This window comes from Poecilia reticulata, linkage group LG6 (genome assembly GCF_000633615.1).
Source record: "Poecilia reticulata strain Guanapo linkage group LG6, Guppy_female_1.0+MT, whole genome shotgun sequence".
Lineage (NCBI taxonomy): Eukaryota > Metazoa > Chordata > Actinopteri > Cyprinodontiformes > Poeciliidae > Poecilia > Poecilia reticulata.
Genome location: NC_024336.1, coordinates 29,961,063 through 29,973,273, shown reverse-complemented (window position 1 = coordinate 29,973,273; position 12,211 = coordinate 29,961,063). Strand labels below are relative to the sequence as shown.

Here is a 12,211-nt window from a genome sequence, read left to right as displayed (position 1 = left end):
CATTTGACTCAAACTGAACATTCAGCTCCGTTTTTCTAAATTGGATTGTTATTGGCTGACAGACACCTGCATCGGTACCGGACACCTGCATCAGTACCGGAAGTGAAAAAGTGCATCCCCACCAGTTACATCAGTTCTTTCAGGAGAAATCAGCCAAAATTTCAGGAAACTATTGTGAGAAGAAACTTAAAACATTTGACTCAAACTCTACTGGGCTGTTTTGAGGCAACAGATCGGATCGCCAGCCACATGGATCTTACTAGTTTAATTAATTTCCCTTAGGGATCAATAAGGTATTTTGATACAAAACCTACACCTCTTCTTGTAAAATCTGGACAAACTGAACAATATATTCAATATCCAGCTCATAAACCAGTTTTGTTACCCCAGGATATCACTAGGTGTAATTTTATGTCAAATGGTGAAGTATGGAATGAAGGTCGTTGTTCCTTACACTCCACACATGAACTGCCTCATCTCTGTTATTTCGGCATCTGCGTCCTCGATGGCTCACAGTGGCGAGGACGCAGAGGAATGGGTCAAAATTACAGCAAACTATTATGAGAAGCTTGTGGACGGAAACTTAAAACATTTGACTTGAACTCTACTGGGCTGTTTAGAGGCAACAGATCGGATTGCTCTTTGCCAGCCACATGGATCTTATTCATTTAATTAATTTTCCTTGGGGATCAATAAGATATTTTTGATACAAAAAACTACAAATCTTCTTGTAAAATCTGGACCGTAGATCCTACATCCGCTTCGTTACCCCAAGATAACGCTCTAACTGTCGTTTTAATGACGTCAGAAGGTGAGATATGGAGTAAAGGTCGTCGTTCCTTACTTTCCGTGAAACACCTTCTCCACGTAGGCCTTCATGAACTGCCTCCTCTCTGCCGCCTCGGCGTCTGCGTCCTCGCCGCTGTGAGCCGACGAGGACGACGACCGCCTCAGTTCCCAGTCGAGACACGGCGGGTCCATGTCGTTCTCGCTGTCCGCAGACTCCGTGGCGTCGCTGTCCTCGTTGTGTCCGTCCGCACGCTGGGAGCCGGCTTTGGTTGGAGCCAGGGGTTCTGGTAGGAATGGGGCCTGATGGACGGACGACCGCGGCTCGGGGGAGAAGACGTCCGAGTGGGCCTGGTGATGAGGCTCCACGCAGAGAGACGAAGCCGCTGACGGCTGGTCAAAGTCTATCAGGTTGTCCATATTGGAGGCTTGTCTCTTTGTATGAAGTGAGTAAGACGTTTTTACAGAAACATGTGGATGGAGGCCCAGCTGGGGGCTTCAGCTGAGGGGAACCGTCTCACCGGGTCTGGACGGTCATCTCGCTCCCTGAGGACTCCAACCTCAAGAGAAGTCATGAAACAAACACATCTGTGGACAAAACAAAGGTAATCAGCACAAACGCTTCAAGAGGCAACTTCAACCTGTCAGGACACATTTGGGCCGGTCAGCTGAGAGACTCAACAAATGAACCGTAAAACTGAAATATCTCCAACTGTTTGATCTACCAGACATCACCTGAAGTTAATGAAACATTTATTATGTATTTCTGCCAGAAGCAGATGTCTGAAAAGGAAAAAGGTTTCTGCACATCTGCAAGATGAATTCTGGATGTTTGGTTGATATAAACAGAATATTTCAGCAAGAACTCAGAGAAAAACACAAACTGGCAGAAATTAATTATTCATTTATCACCCATTTCTCTTCTTTTCTTCTTTCCATCATTTTGTCGCTTATTTTCCTTTATTTGTTCTTTCACTCCTCGCTGATTGTCCCCATCATGTTTTGGTCTCCATTTCCTCCCTTTTCAGCCCTTTATCCTGTTTCCCTCTTTTGTTTGTTTCCTTCATTGTTTGTTAGTTTCTGTCTTTGCTTTTTTATTTGCTAGTTAAAACAAGCTCAATAAGCACTAACGGTTTGTTAGTGCCTCTCTTTGTTAGTTTCTCTCTCTGTTAGTTTCTTTCTTTGTCAGTTTTATAGTTTTTTCTCTGTCAGTTTGTTAGTTTCTTTGTGACTCAGGTTCGTTTCTTATTCCTTTGTTTTCTTCCTTCCAACATGAAATTTTCTTGTAAATTTGTTCCAATTCAATAAATGTAATTAAAATTACTTTATTCATCCCAAAGGGAAATCAAATGCTGACGTAACTCGTCTTCCAAGCATCTTCAGAGACATAGTGGACAGAGATGCTGTGGGCAGGAAGGATCTCCAGTAGCAGTCAGTGTTGAAGCCTCTGACTGAAGACCGATTCTTTCCTAATCTCTTGTTAAATTCTTTTACTTCAGTCCTTGTTCCTTTCTTTTCTTTTTCCATCCTGACTGTTTTTTCTTGATTGCCTTTTAAAACAGCTGGAAGAAGCTACATGACAAATGAAGGTTTATTAAAACGAATTTTCTCCCATCTAAATAAAACTTTCATCTTATTCAAATTTAAAGACAGATAATCCTGAAAGTCTTCCTCTAATAATGCTGTTGAAAGATTTAAAAAACCAACATGTTTTTATTAAGATATGAAAGTAAAAATTTATTTTCTGTTGCACTTGAAATCTGTGCAGGTCCTCAAAAACCATCAAAGAAGAAATAAAGGTTTTAAACCAGAAAAGATGCAAAAGCCCCAGGATGACATTTAGTTTTAAATCTGAACGTCGTGAAACTGAAACGTCGATGATAGATTTCAGAGAATAACAGGAAACCATTAACAGAAAAAGCAAAGTCAGGGCAGTCAAATCAGAACTCGTCATCTGCGCAGCCGTTTTCTGCAGAGCTCTGGCTTAAAATAAAGCAGCAGAGTCACTGTGATCGTTTCCCTCCAGCTCAGTGGAAAAGAACCAAACTCAACCCAGAGGTGTTCAGTTTGCTGAACTAATCGGTTTTAGCTGTTCTTTGGTCCGAAGCTGTAATGTCGTTACTCTGGGCACAGACTGGAGCCGTGGGGTTTGTTTGATCTGCAGGTCTGAGGATGACGTGGTTACATAATTCACTGTAACACCCGGGGGGGAAACACCCAGACACAGAAACACAACAAATCAGCAAAAAAAAATAATAAAAAAAGATCAGCATGCTGGTGTGGAAACGTTTCTGCAGAGACAAATTCTGCATTGTTTTTTTTAATTATTAAACACAATAATCACATTAATTCATCACAATATATAAAAAAATAAAATATTTCTTGTGTATTTCAGCCTTGAATGATGAGCTAACCTCCTGTCATCTTACAACCTGAACTCATCTAATCTGCAAACTGAATGCTATAAAAGAGGAGCAGATGTGTTGAAATCACATCTTCTGGCCTCAGCGATGGCTTCCTGCGAAGAAAAGCTGCAGCATCAGCACTTTGAATCACATGCAGGAAACTACCGCTGACAATATTGCATCACAAGTAAGTTTTCTGGATCATCAAGAACTTCAGATTGAGAGATCTAGCTGCAGAAATGAAGGTTCAAAAGCTGATTTCCTCCAACAAAACATCAAGAAGTGTAATAAAATCAGGCTTTAAAAATAACAAAACTACTGCATTTTGTAGCAATCAAGGCAAAATTGTATTAAATCCTGGAATCACTTTGTTGATGGTTCTGGTTATGAGTCTGAAAATGTGACCAAAAGTTTGGCATTTATTGGCCAAAGTTTCAATTTAAATGTATACAGAATGTAAAACATGATTTGTTTGACCACAAACATTATAACGTTATTTATGTAAAAGAGCTGCCTTTGAGTTTTGTAACAGTCGGTGAAAAGTGTATTAATATATGCAGAAATCACTGAAAGATTTTATTACATTAAAATGCCGTCTAATGATGTTTTGTTACATTTTGAAGCTTGATTTTATTAAATTATTACATAATGCAGCATTACAGGGATGGTGCAAAGTTAATTCATCAGATGAATCCTCGTTGTTCTGATTATTTGGGGAAACCAAATGAGAATAAGTGGTGCGAAATGGAGAATCCCAAACTGTGTTTCGGGTTTAAACTTCCTCCCGGTTCTGCAACTTCATGCAAGAAAATCCTGGGATCAAAATGTCCATCAACATATTTCAGCAATCCAGGAAGGGCTTGGCGATGATGTGTGGATGTTTCAACATGGTGGACGAATGAGTCATACGGTGAAGAGATCAAAACAAAGGGTCAAAGGTCAGAAGACTGAACCAGACTGAGAACCAGTGGTCTGTTTTTACAAAGCTGAACAAACTGGGATCAACTCCAAGCTGGGGTTGGGCAACAAAAAGAATGATCAATTAATCTAATTTTGTTTAGTTTAGCTTAGTGCTTAGAACACTGGAAATAAGACAAAACTAAACCTTACAGCAAAATATAGGAACCTTAATATTTTTTAAACAGTACTGCTTACTGCCAATGGAACTGGCACTTTTTAAATCAACATTCAATAATTATTGACTTAAAACAAGCTTCAATATCTTGCCGAAAGTCACATATGTAAGTTAGTTTTAGATATTTGCACTAGAAACTTGACAAAAATCCTTAGTAGGAATTTTCAGGGTGAAAGTTATTTCTGCTGTTTTCACAGAATACCTTCAGCTTGAGTCATTGATGTCAGCAGAACTAAAACAGAACTCTACTTTTTGTTTATCTACACATTTATATAAACAAAAAACTGAGTATTTTCACTTTTTGCAAAGGCGGAGCTGCATGGAGCTCATTGTTATGAAGAGAAACAAGGAAAGGAGACGGCGATCTGCTCGGAAACTGACTCACATGTTGCTGTTCATGCTGGAAATCTGCCAGTAAGAGGCACAAAACCAGAGCTCAGATGCTGCTGGGAGGAACTGGGAATACAACCAGGAAGTGGCCGGACGGCCACATGCAGCAATAAACCCTCTGAATGAACAGGGACAGCTCATTTGCCATTTAAAATGATTTGTTGTAAAATCATAAACAGGAAAAACTGGATGTTTGGTTTCTTCTGCCATCACACAGCAGCATAAAAACAAACTAGAGTGGACATGCAGTTCAAAATGTTGGTCTGGACAGATACATTTTCTCTCAATTCAATCATTAGAATCAATGGGGGGGAAAAAAAATATATATATATATATATACCTGCTCAACAGTGATCATCCAATATTTTAATTAAACAAGTAAAATAGTCCTATTATTTTCATATAATTCACTTATTCAGATATAGCTTTTACTAACAACTACTTGATACTATAAAACAGCACTATGTGCCTGGAAAACACAAAATACTGCCCTTTAGAACAAGCTCCTTTATCGTGCTGAGCTTTTAATTGCAAGTTGGAATTATTTCAAGTGAATTAAGATTTTTGCTGTAGAAACCAGACAAAATATACTTTGTAAGATTTTCTATTTTTGCAGTTAATCTTCAATTTAACATACGGTATATATACGTATAGATTTAATGGCACTATTGGCTTATAGCCAGCATTGGTTTTGGATCTCTGCATGATGTTCTTCTCTCAATCCTAAAATATAACTTTTAGGCTAGTTTGTCTCTGTAAATTGTCCTGTGAGTGTGTGTGTATGTGTGTGTGTAGGCCTGTTCCAATAAGCAATAAATAAATTAATTGCATGATAAATTAAAACAAGCTCAATAATTTCCATTTGTATGATTTATGCTTTTTCTCTTTTCTCTCTTTCTTCCAAAAACTGGATGATAAAAATCTTCAGTCTGGTGATTTGGTCTCAACCAGCTCAACAGAGACTTCATAATTCACTTTTTGCTGTTTCTGTTGTTTTGTTTTATTTTTGGATTTAAAATGTCTTCCAGCCCCAGAGTTAAATATGCAGTAGAATTTAAAGTTTATTGACCTTTAATTTCTTGCTTTATTATTATCCAATACCTGAAAATGGTCTCAAAACAACAATATTATTGTTTATCGCAATAACTACTGGGACAATTTATCGTCCAGCAACATATAATATGGTGATCGGCGTCTGTATGTCTCTCCAGGCTTTTCCTTCTTCTTGCAGACTGAATATAGATGTAAAGATGATGCGGAGGCAGAGTGAACGTCGGGCCTGCAGTCAAACAGCTTTACTGACGGTGTGAGACGCTGCTAGTCACGACTTTCCCCTCCACGCTCCAGCGTGACGGCTGCAGAGCTCCTGCTCAGCGTCAGTCGTGATTTCCAGCTGAGGAGGGACAGCAGCACCAGAATCACCTGCGTCCTTTCCTTCCTGTCCTGCTGCACAGCAACGCTGACTGGAAACGCTGTTTCTGCTTCCATGAGCAGAAACAGGAGCTTCCCATCCCCCCGTCAACGTGATCAGACACTCAGTGACATCCAGGGCCGCCGCGTTTCTCCTGACAAGCCCGAGTGATGCTGCAGGGAGCGTCAGACCTGCACTGCACGAGCGCAAGTCTCTAAAAACCAGCAGGAAACATTACAGAAGGAGCACACTGCAAAAACACAAAATCCAACCAAGAGTGTTTAAGTTGCCTTTGGAATTAATGACCTATTTTTGAATTTGAATTAAATTGCCTAGTTTCTACTTTATTATACTTTAATTAGGACAAAATCAACTTACAAGTAACTTTTCAGCCAGAAGTAGAAGCCTGTTTAAGTAAATAAAAAAAGTAATTCTACTGGCAGATTATTTTACTTATAACAACAAGGCCTGTCACAATAAGAAATGCTGCTAGACAATAAAGTGTCCCAGAATTTATTGCGATAAACGATAAAATTGTTGTTTAGAGACAATTTCCAAGTAATGTAATGATAATGGCATAATAATAATGCAAAAACTGAATATCTTCTGGAACTGGAAGAGATTTTAATTAAATTAAATAAACTAAACAACAGAAACAACAAATTAAACGAATTATGAAGTTGCTGTAAACAAAATTGTCCTTAAAAAAGGAGCTAGTTGAGACCAAATCACCAGACTGAAGACTTTTGTCATCCAGTTTTTTGGTAGAAAGAGAGAAAAGAGAAAAATAAACAGTCATGCAAATTGAAATTATTGAGCTTGTTTTAATTTATTATGCGATTAATTGATTTATTGCGACCGGCCTAAAACCAAGAAGGAAAATATGCTGAGAGCAAAATAATCTTTCAGTGGAACAAATACTTTTCCATCAATACTAATGAATTATTTATTTAAAACAAGCTCCTATATCTTGCTGAAATGTTACTTGTAAGTTAGTTCAAGTATAATTAAGATATTTGCATTAATCTTAGTACTAAAAAATATTTAGTAGGATTTAGTGTTTTTGCAGTGCAGAGCCCAGCAGCTCTGCACCTTTTCCATTTATCTCTGTCACCTCAGCTTTATGAACCATATGCAGCAAATAAAAGCGATAAATCAGCCGCTCTGTCTGCCACTGGTGCATGATGGGATATGGCTTCAGCGTAGCTGCGCTGTCCTTTTCCCGGAGTCATCGCTGCACAAAGCTCACCCTCAGGAGAGCAGGAATCGATCCCCCAGCTCGGGACTTCCTGACCCACAATCCTTCAGTGCCCTTCTGCAATCTGAGAGTTTTTAGATAGCTCCCATTATGGCGTCTCCCAGTCATCGAAGCAGCACCAGTGAAAGCCGCCTTTGTTCGTAAAAGAGCATTTTCCTCTTTGCTTCTTGTTTACACCAACACCTGACATGTGACACGTTTCTATTGTTTAACAAAATGGATCCATCTCATGATCCAGCAGGTCTTCTGTCCCACAACATCAACACGCATCTTTAATTCAGAAGATTTCAAAGCAATTCATTAATCTTTTCCACAAATGCAACCACTGAACGCAGTGCCAAGCCAGAAAGTCATCAGGCCACGTTCACACCCCGGTCCATGTACGACGTTTTCAGTCAATTCTGACCTTTTCTCCCCTAAAATTCAAATTTTTTCCACCTCCACTTGTCAAATTTGTCTTCAGAGGATCTGCAGTCTGAACGATCATGCCGCATTTCATCCGATTTTTTCGTCGTTGACGTGAGACGTGGGTCATAACGCTGTACCAGAAGAAGCCAGACACGGTAAATCTGGATGTAAACACTGCTAAAACTAAATCTTACATCATATTTATGTATACATCCTAGTACACTTGAAATAAGATGAAGGTAATTTAAAAGTAACGTCCTGTCAAGATATAGGAGCTTCTTTCAGCTCAATAATTCCTTAATACTGATAAAAGTGTTTTTACAGTGAACAACGGCTGAAAATTGGAATAATTACCTTTTGAAAGAAGCCTGTGGCAGCAAATCACATCTCAGCTCCGACAGATTCATCTGCGTTCAACGCGCCACAAAAAGCCGTCGCCATTAGCTGTGATTGCTTTTTATTAGCTTCCTTCGTCTTATTATGATTTTGTGATGATACTGTTGGCCACCACTGCTGTATAACTTTAAAATGGATCCATAAAAGTCTTCGTCCATTACTACTTCAGTAAGCAAGTCACTGTGGAGCAGTAAACCGCTCTCACAAAAGTCTGACTTTGAACGAACATGCAAAAAAAAAAGAAAAAAAACTAATAAAGCATTGGGACATCCTGTGTGAATGTAGACTTGGAGAAGCAACTGTTACAACAAATTAATCTGGGAAGGATTAAAAAGACGATTTCCAAACTGTTTGAGCTCCATAATCCGACAGAAAGAAACATTTAAGACAGCAGTCGAATATTTGGTCTAGTTTTTACTTTAAATGTCGTAGTACACTTGAAAAGTTACTTGCTTGTTTACTTAAAACAAGCTCTCTAGGAGCTTGTTTTAAGCTCCTATAGTTTTAAGCTCTATAGAAGCTTGTTTTAAGTAAAAAAATAATATTGATGAAAAAGTAGTAGTTCCACCAGCAAATTTTTCATTTATAATAAGACATTTTTTCCATGTTATAAGTGAAATAATCTGCTAATAAAAAGTTATTTGTAAGTTAGTTTTGTGTTATTTCAAGTGTGCAAAGATTTTTACACTAGAAATTAGACAATAAACACTTTGTAATATTTTGTGTTTTTGCAGTGCAGGGATGTTAAAGGAGGCTTTAGGAAGACGGCTGCTTGTGTTGCAGCGTGAGGAATGTTGAGTCCTGGATGGAGCGTACCAGGACGCGTTTGGCTGATTATCGCCGCCTCCCGCTGGCGGTGATAACTTTTATCAGCTCCTTTCGCCGGCGAGTGGGAGCGACATTTCTCTGAGACACCTCTGCGTTACTGTCGGCTGAAATGCGATCACAGGCTCAGACTGCAGAGATCCACTCAAACGCTCCTGGCTTACTGCGGCTCAAATGGATTCACTCTGATTGTGTTGTGCAATTAGACTTCAGTCAAACATGGAGCTGAATCAAAAAAGGAGAAGTGTTTGACGGCATGTTATGAGTTACTGCTCGAGTTTATAAGTGAGGTTAGAAACTGAACAGCCCTCTGCAGTGAAAACCTCCTGGTTATTCCACCAAATATTGATTTCTGAGCTCTTACTGAGTTAAAACGTTAGTGTTGTTTCTAAATGAATATGAACTTGTTTTCTTTGCATTATTTGAGGTCTGAAAGCGCTGCATATTAGGGCTGTAGTGATACAATAATCTCACGATACACAATATTCAGCAAACGATACAATTCAATACACTTTTGCGATTTTCTGAAAGATTTTAGAGGGACAGAGTGATTTTGATGACATTTTGTGACTGTTATAGAGTTGGATTGAATTAATTTAACTGAAAACTGATTAAAAGCACCAACTACACAATACCTGGCTCTGGTTGGACACAGACTTAAAGTCGACAGCTGGACAAAATGAATCAAAGTAGTCGTGAGAAAACATGTTTCTTTTAATTGAAACAGTACAAACTGTAGCTTACATGTATTTATAAAGTAAATAAAGTGCACCAAGTACCTGCTCTGAATAGTTTGATACCTTTTTAACCTTGACACTTAACATCTGAAGTAATCACTCAAAGCCTGAAGACGTAATCACTCTCCCGGCGAAGCAAGCCGTGAGTGAGCAAGGTGACAGTAGGATGTTACGATACTTGCGGATGAATATCGATTTTTTTTTTGGAAAGAAAATATATATATATATATATATATATATATATATATATCGATATTATTACACAGCGCTTCTGCATATTTGGTAGATTATTTTACTTATTTCACTTGATATAAGTGAAATAATCTGTTAATGGAACTAGCACTTATTTGTCAATTTTAAGGAATAATTTACTTAAAACAAGCTCCTATATCTTGCAGAAAAGATATTTGTAAGTTTTGTCTTATTTCAAGAGTACTTATATATTTGCACTAGAAACTAGACCAGAAATACTTGGTAAGATTTTGTGTTTTTGCTGTGAAAGGAGGCTGTGCATGCTGGGAAAAAAAAAAAAAACGCTTAGAGGAAATCACGCTCCATGTGCACGTCAAGATAAGCAGAGTTTCTGCCAGTCAAGCCGGCAAAGCGCATTCCTAGAAACATGCCGGATGAATTCCTTACATGGCGAAAGGTTAACGCAGACTTCCAACCCTGAGGAATCGGTTTATATCTGATTTAAGAAAGAAACATTTTATTTAAAGTCTGTTTTGTTTTAGTCAAAATAATGTAAAAAAAAATCCATCCATCCATTATCTGAACCTGCTTGTCCATGCAGAAAGACAAACCCAGAAATAGTACTACCAATTACTTTTATGATTAAATAAATAAAGAAAAAATAAAACAGTTTTTAAAACATGTCGCAAAAATTAATAATTTGCACTTGCAAAAATAATTATTTTGAACCACATATTTTCCAAGTGGTGAGTTTCCATTGTGATTTCTGCTAATTTTCTATAAGCACAACCCAAAATGAAAATTACTCACAGAACAAACCATCCAGTCCACGTCCCTTCTTACTTTACCTTTTATGGTCTTAATAAAAAATAATTGATTAATTTACTTGACAGAAAGATAAACTGTTTCAAGTTAATCGTTTGCAGTTGATGTACCTGCCTTGAGTCCAGTTACATTACATTACATAACATCGCAAAAAAAAAATAAATTTATGTTTACAAATTAGAATTAATTTTTCATACTATTTCTCCAGTAACGTTACCACTTCTGCATAATATTTTCACCCAAATATGTACACATTATTATCTTCCTGAGAGCCTAATCTCCAGTTGGAGTTGGAGCCTGTGGAGTCTGACTTCTGAACCATGGGGATAATAAATAAAAAATAATTCTGTCATTTTCTACTCAAATTAAATGCACCTACATGACTTAATACGAAGCCATGTGTAAAAACGAATTAATGTAAGAGAATACATATCAGAACGATTCGTCTTACTTTGCAAAACACAAAACCTTTACTGCTTACCCCAAACTAAACGATTTTAAAACCAATTCAATGAATGAAAAAAGGAATGAAGTCCCAATCTGGTACAAATAAAACGAGCTTAGTGGATGAAACACCAGCCGATCCCAGCTGTTTATACAGACTGTTAAAATACAATGTTGAGTCTGGTGGTACCTTTACTGGATTTGGCTCAGAGAGCTATAAGAGCACAAATTGGAGCATTTCTGAATGAGGTTCGGTTCCCGCAGGAAGCGGCAGAGAGTAAACACAAACAGCTGACGTTTCCTGGAGAACCGAGTCCTGCTGTGACCACGGCGTGTCCGTGGAGCCCTGTGTAGGGTCACGGGGGGTCACCCAAGGAGACACGAAACCATAGCAACACACAGCAGAGGTCAAGGAACCAGAACCGAACTCCACTGTGACCCAAGGACCACGCAGACTGACAGACAGGATGAAACGTGACTTCCGGTGAAGTAAACAGGAGGAATTCAAAATAAAACAGCAGCGTGACAGACAGCTGTACCTGTACGAATCGTCCCACGGAGTCTGGACACAACAGCAAGCCCACTCTCCGTGTTTCTGCGGATCAACCTCCTCCACTGAGAGACTGTACTCTGCTGCGCATGCGCCAGGACATGCGAGGACGAAGACAAGGGGGAACCCAATGACGTCAGGAGGCGCAGCAGCCAATCAGCGCTCCTAAGACGTTATCAACTGTATTTCTCGGTTAAAAAATAACAAACAAATCAAAATAATATATTTAACCAGAGTGCAAGCAAAAAAGCCAGTTTCAGTAAAATAGAATGTCATTTAAATTATTTATTTCAGCAATTCAATAGAAAATCTGTTAAAATGTGATTTTGACACATGATTTTGTACAGTCAAAGATGAAACCAGAGGATCCAAACAATTTTAAAATAGGCAATAGCTTAGAGTTTAAAAGGGAATTTAAAAAATGGAATGATTTAAAGTTATAGAAGATT

The 12,211-nt window shown here is 38.4% G+C and overlaps 1 protein-coding gene across 4 annotated transcripts in view; it reads right to left on the bottom strand.

Moving 5' to 3' along the window:
* The window catches only part of kiaa0513 (KIAA0513 ortholog), a 23,203-nt gene extending 11,343 nt beyond the window's left edge, over positions 1-11,860 (bottom strand). For all 4 annotated transcript variants that reach the window (XM_008412559.1, XM_008412562.1, XM_008412561.1 and 1 more), the window contains exons 1-2: positions 11,752-11,860; positions 845-1,374 (exon numbers count right to left, since the gene is read on the bottom strand). In XM_008412559.1, the coding sequence (XP_008410781.1) occupies positions 845-1,206 (362 nt within the window). In that variant the 5' untranslated portion in view covers positions 1,207-1,374; positions 11,752-11,860. The remainder of the gene's footprint in view (positions 1-844; positions 1,375-11,751) is intronic.
* Between the last annotated feature and the right edge of the window lie 351 nt (positions 11,861-12,211).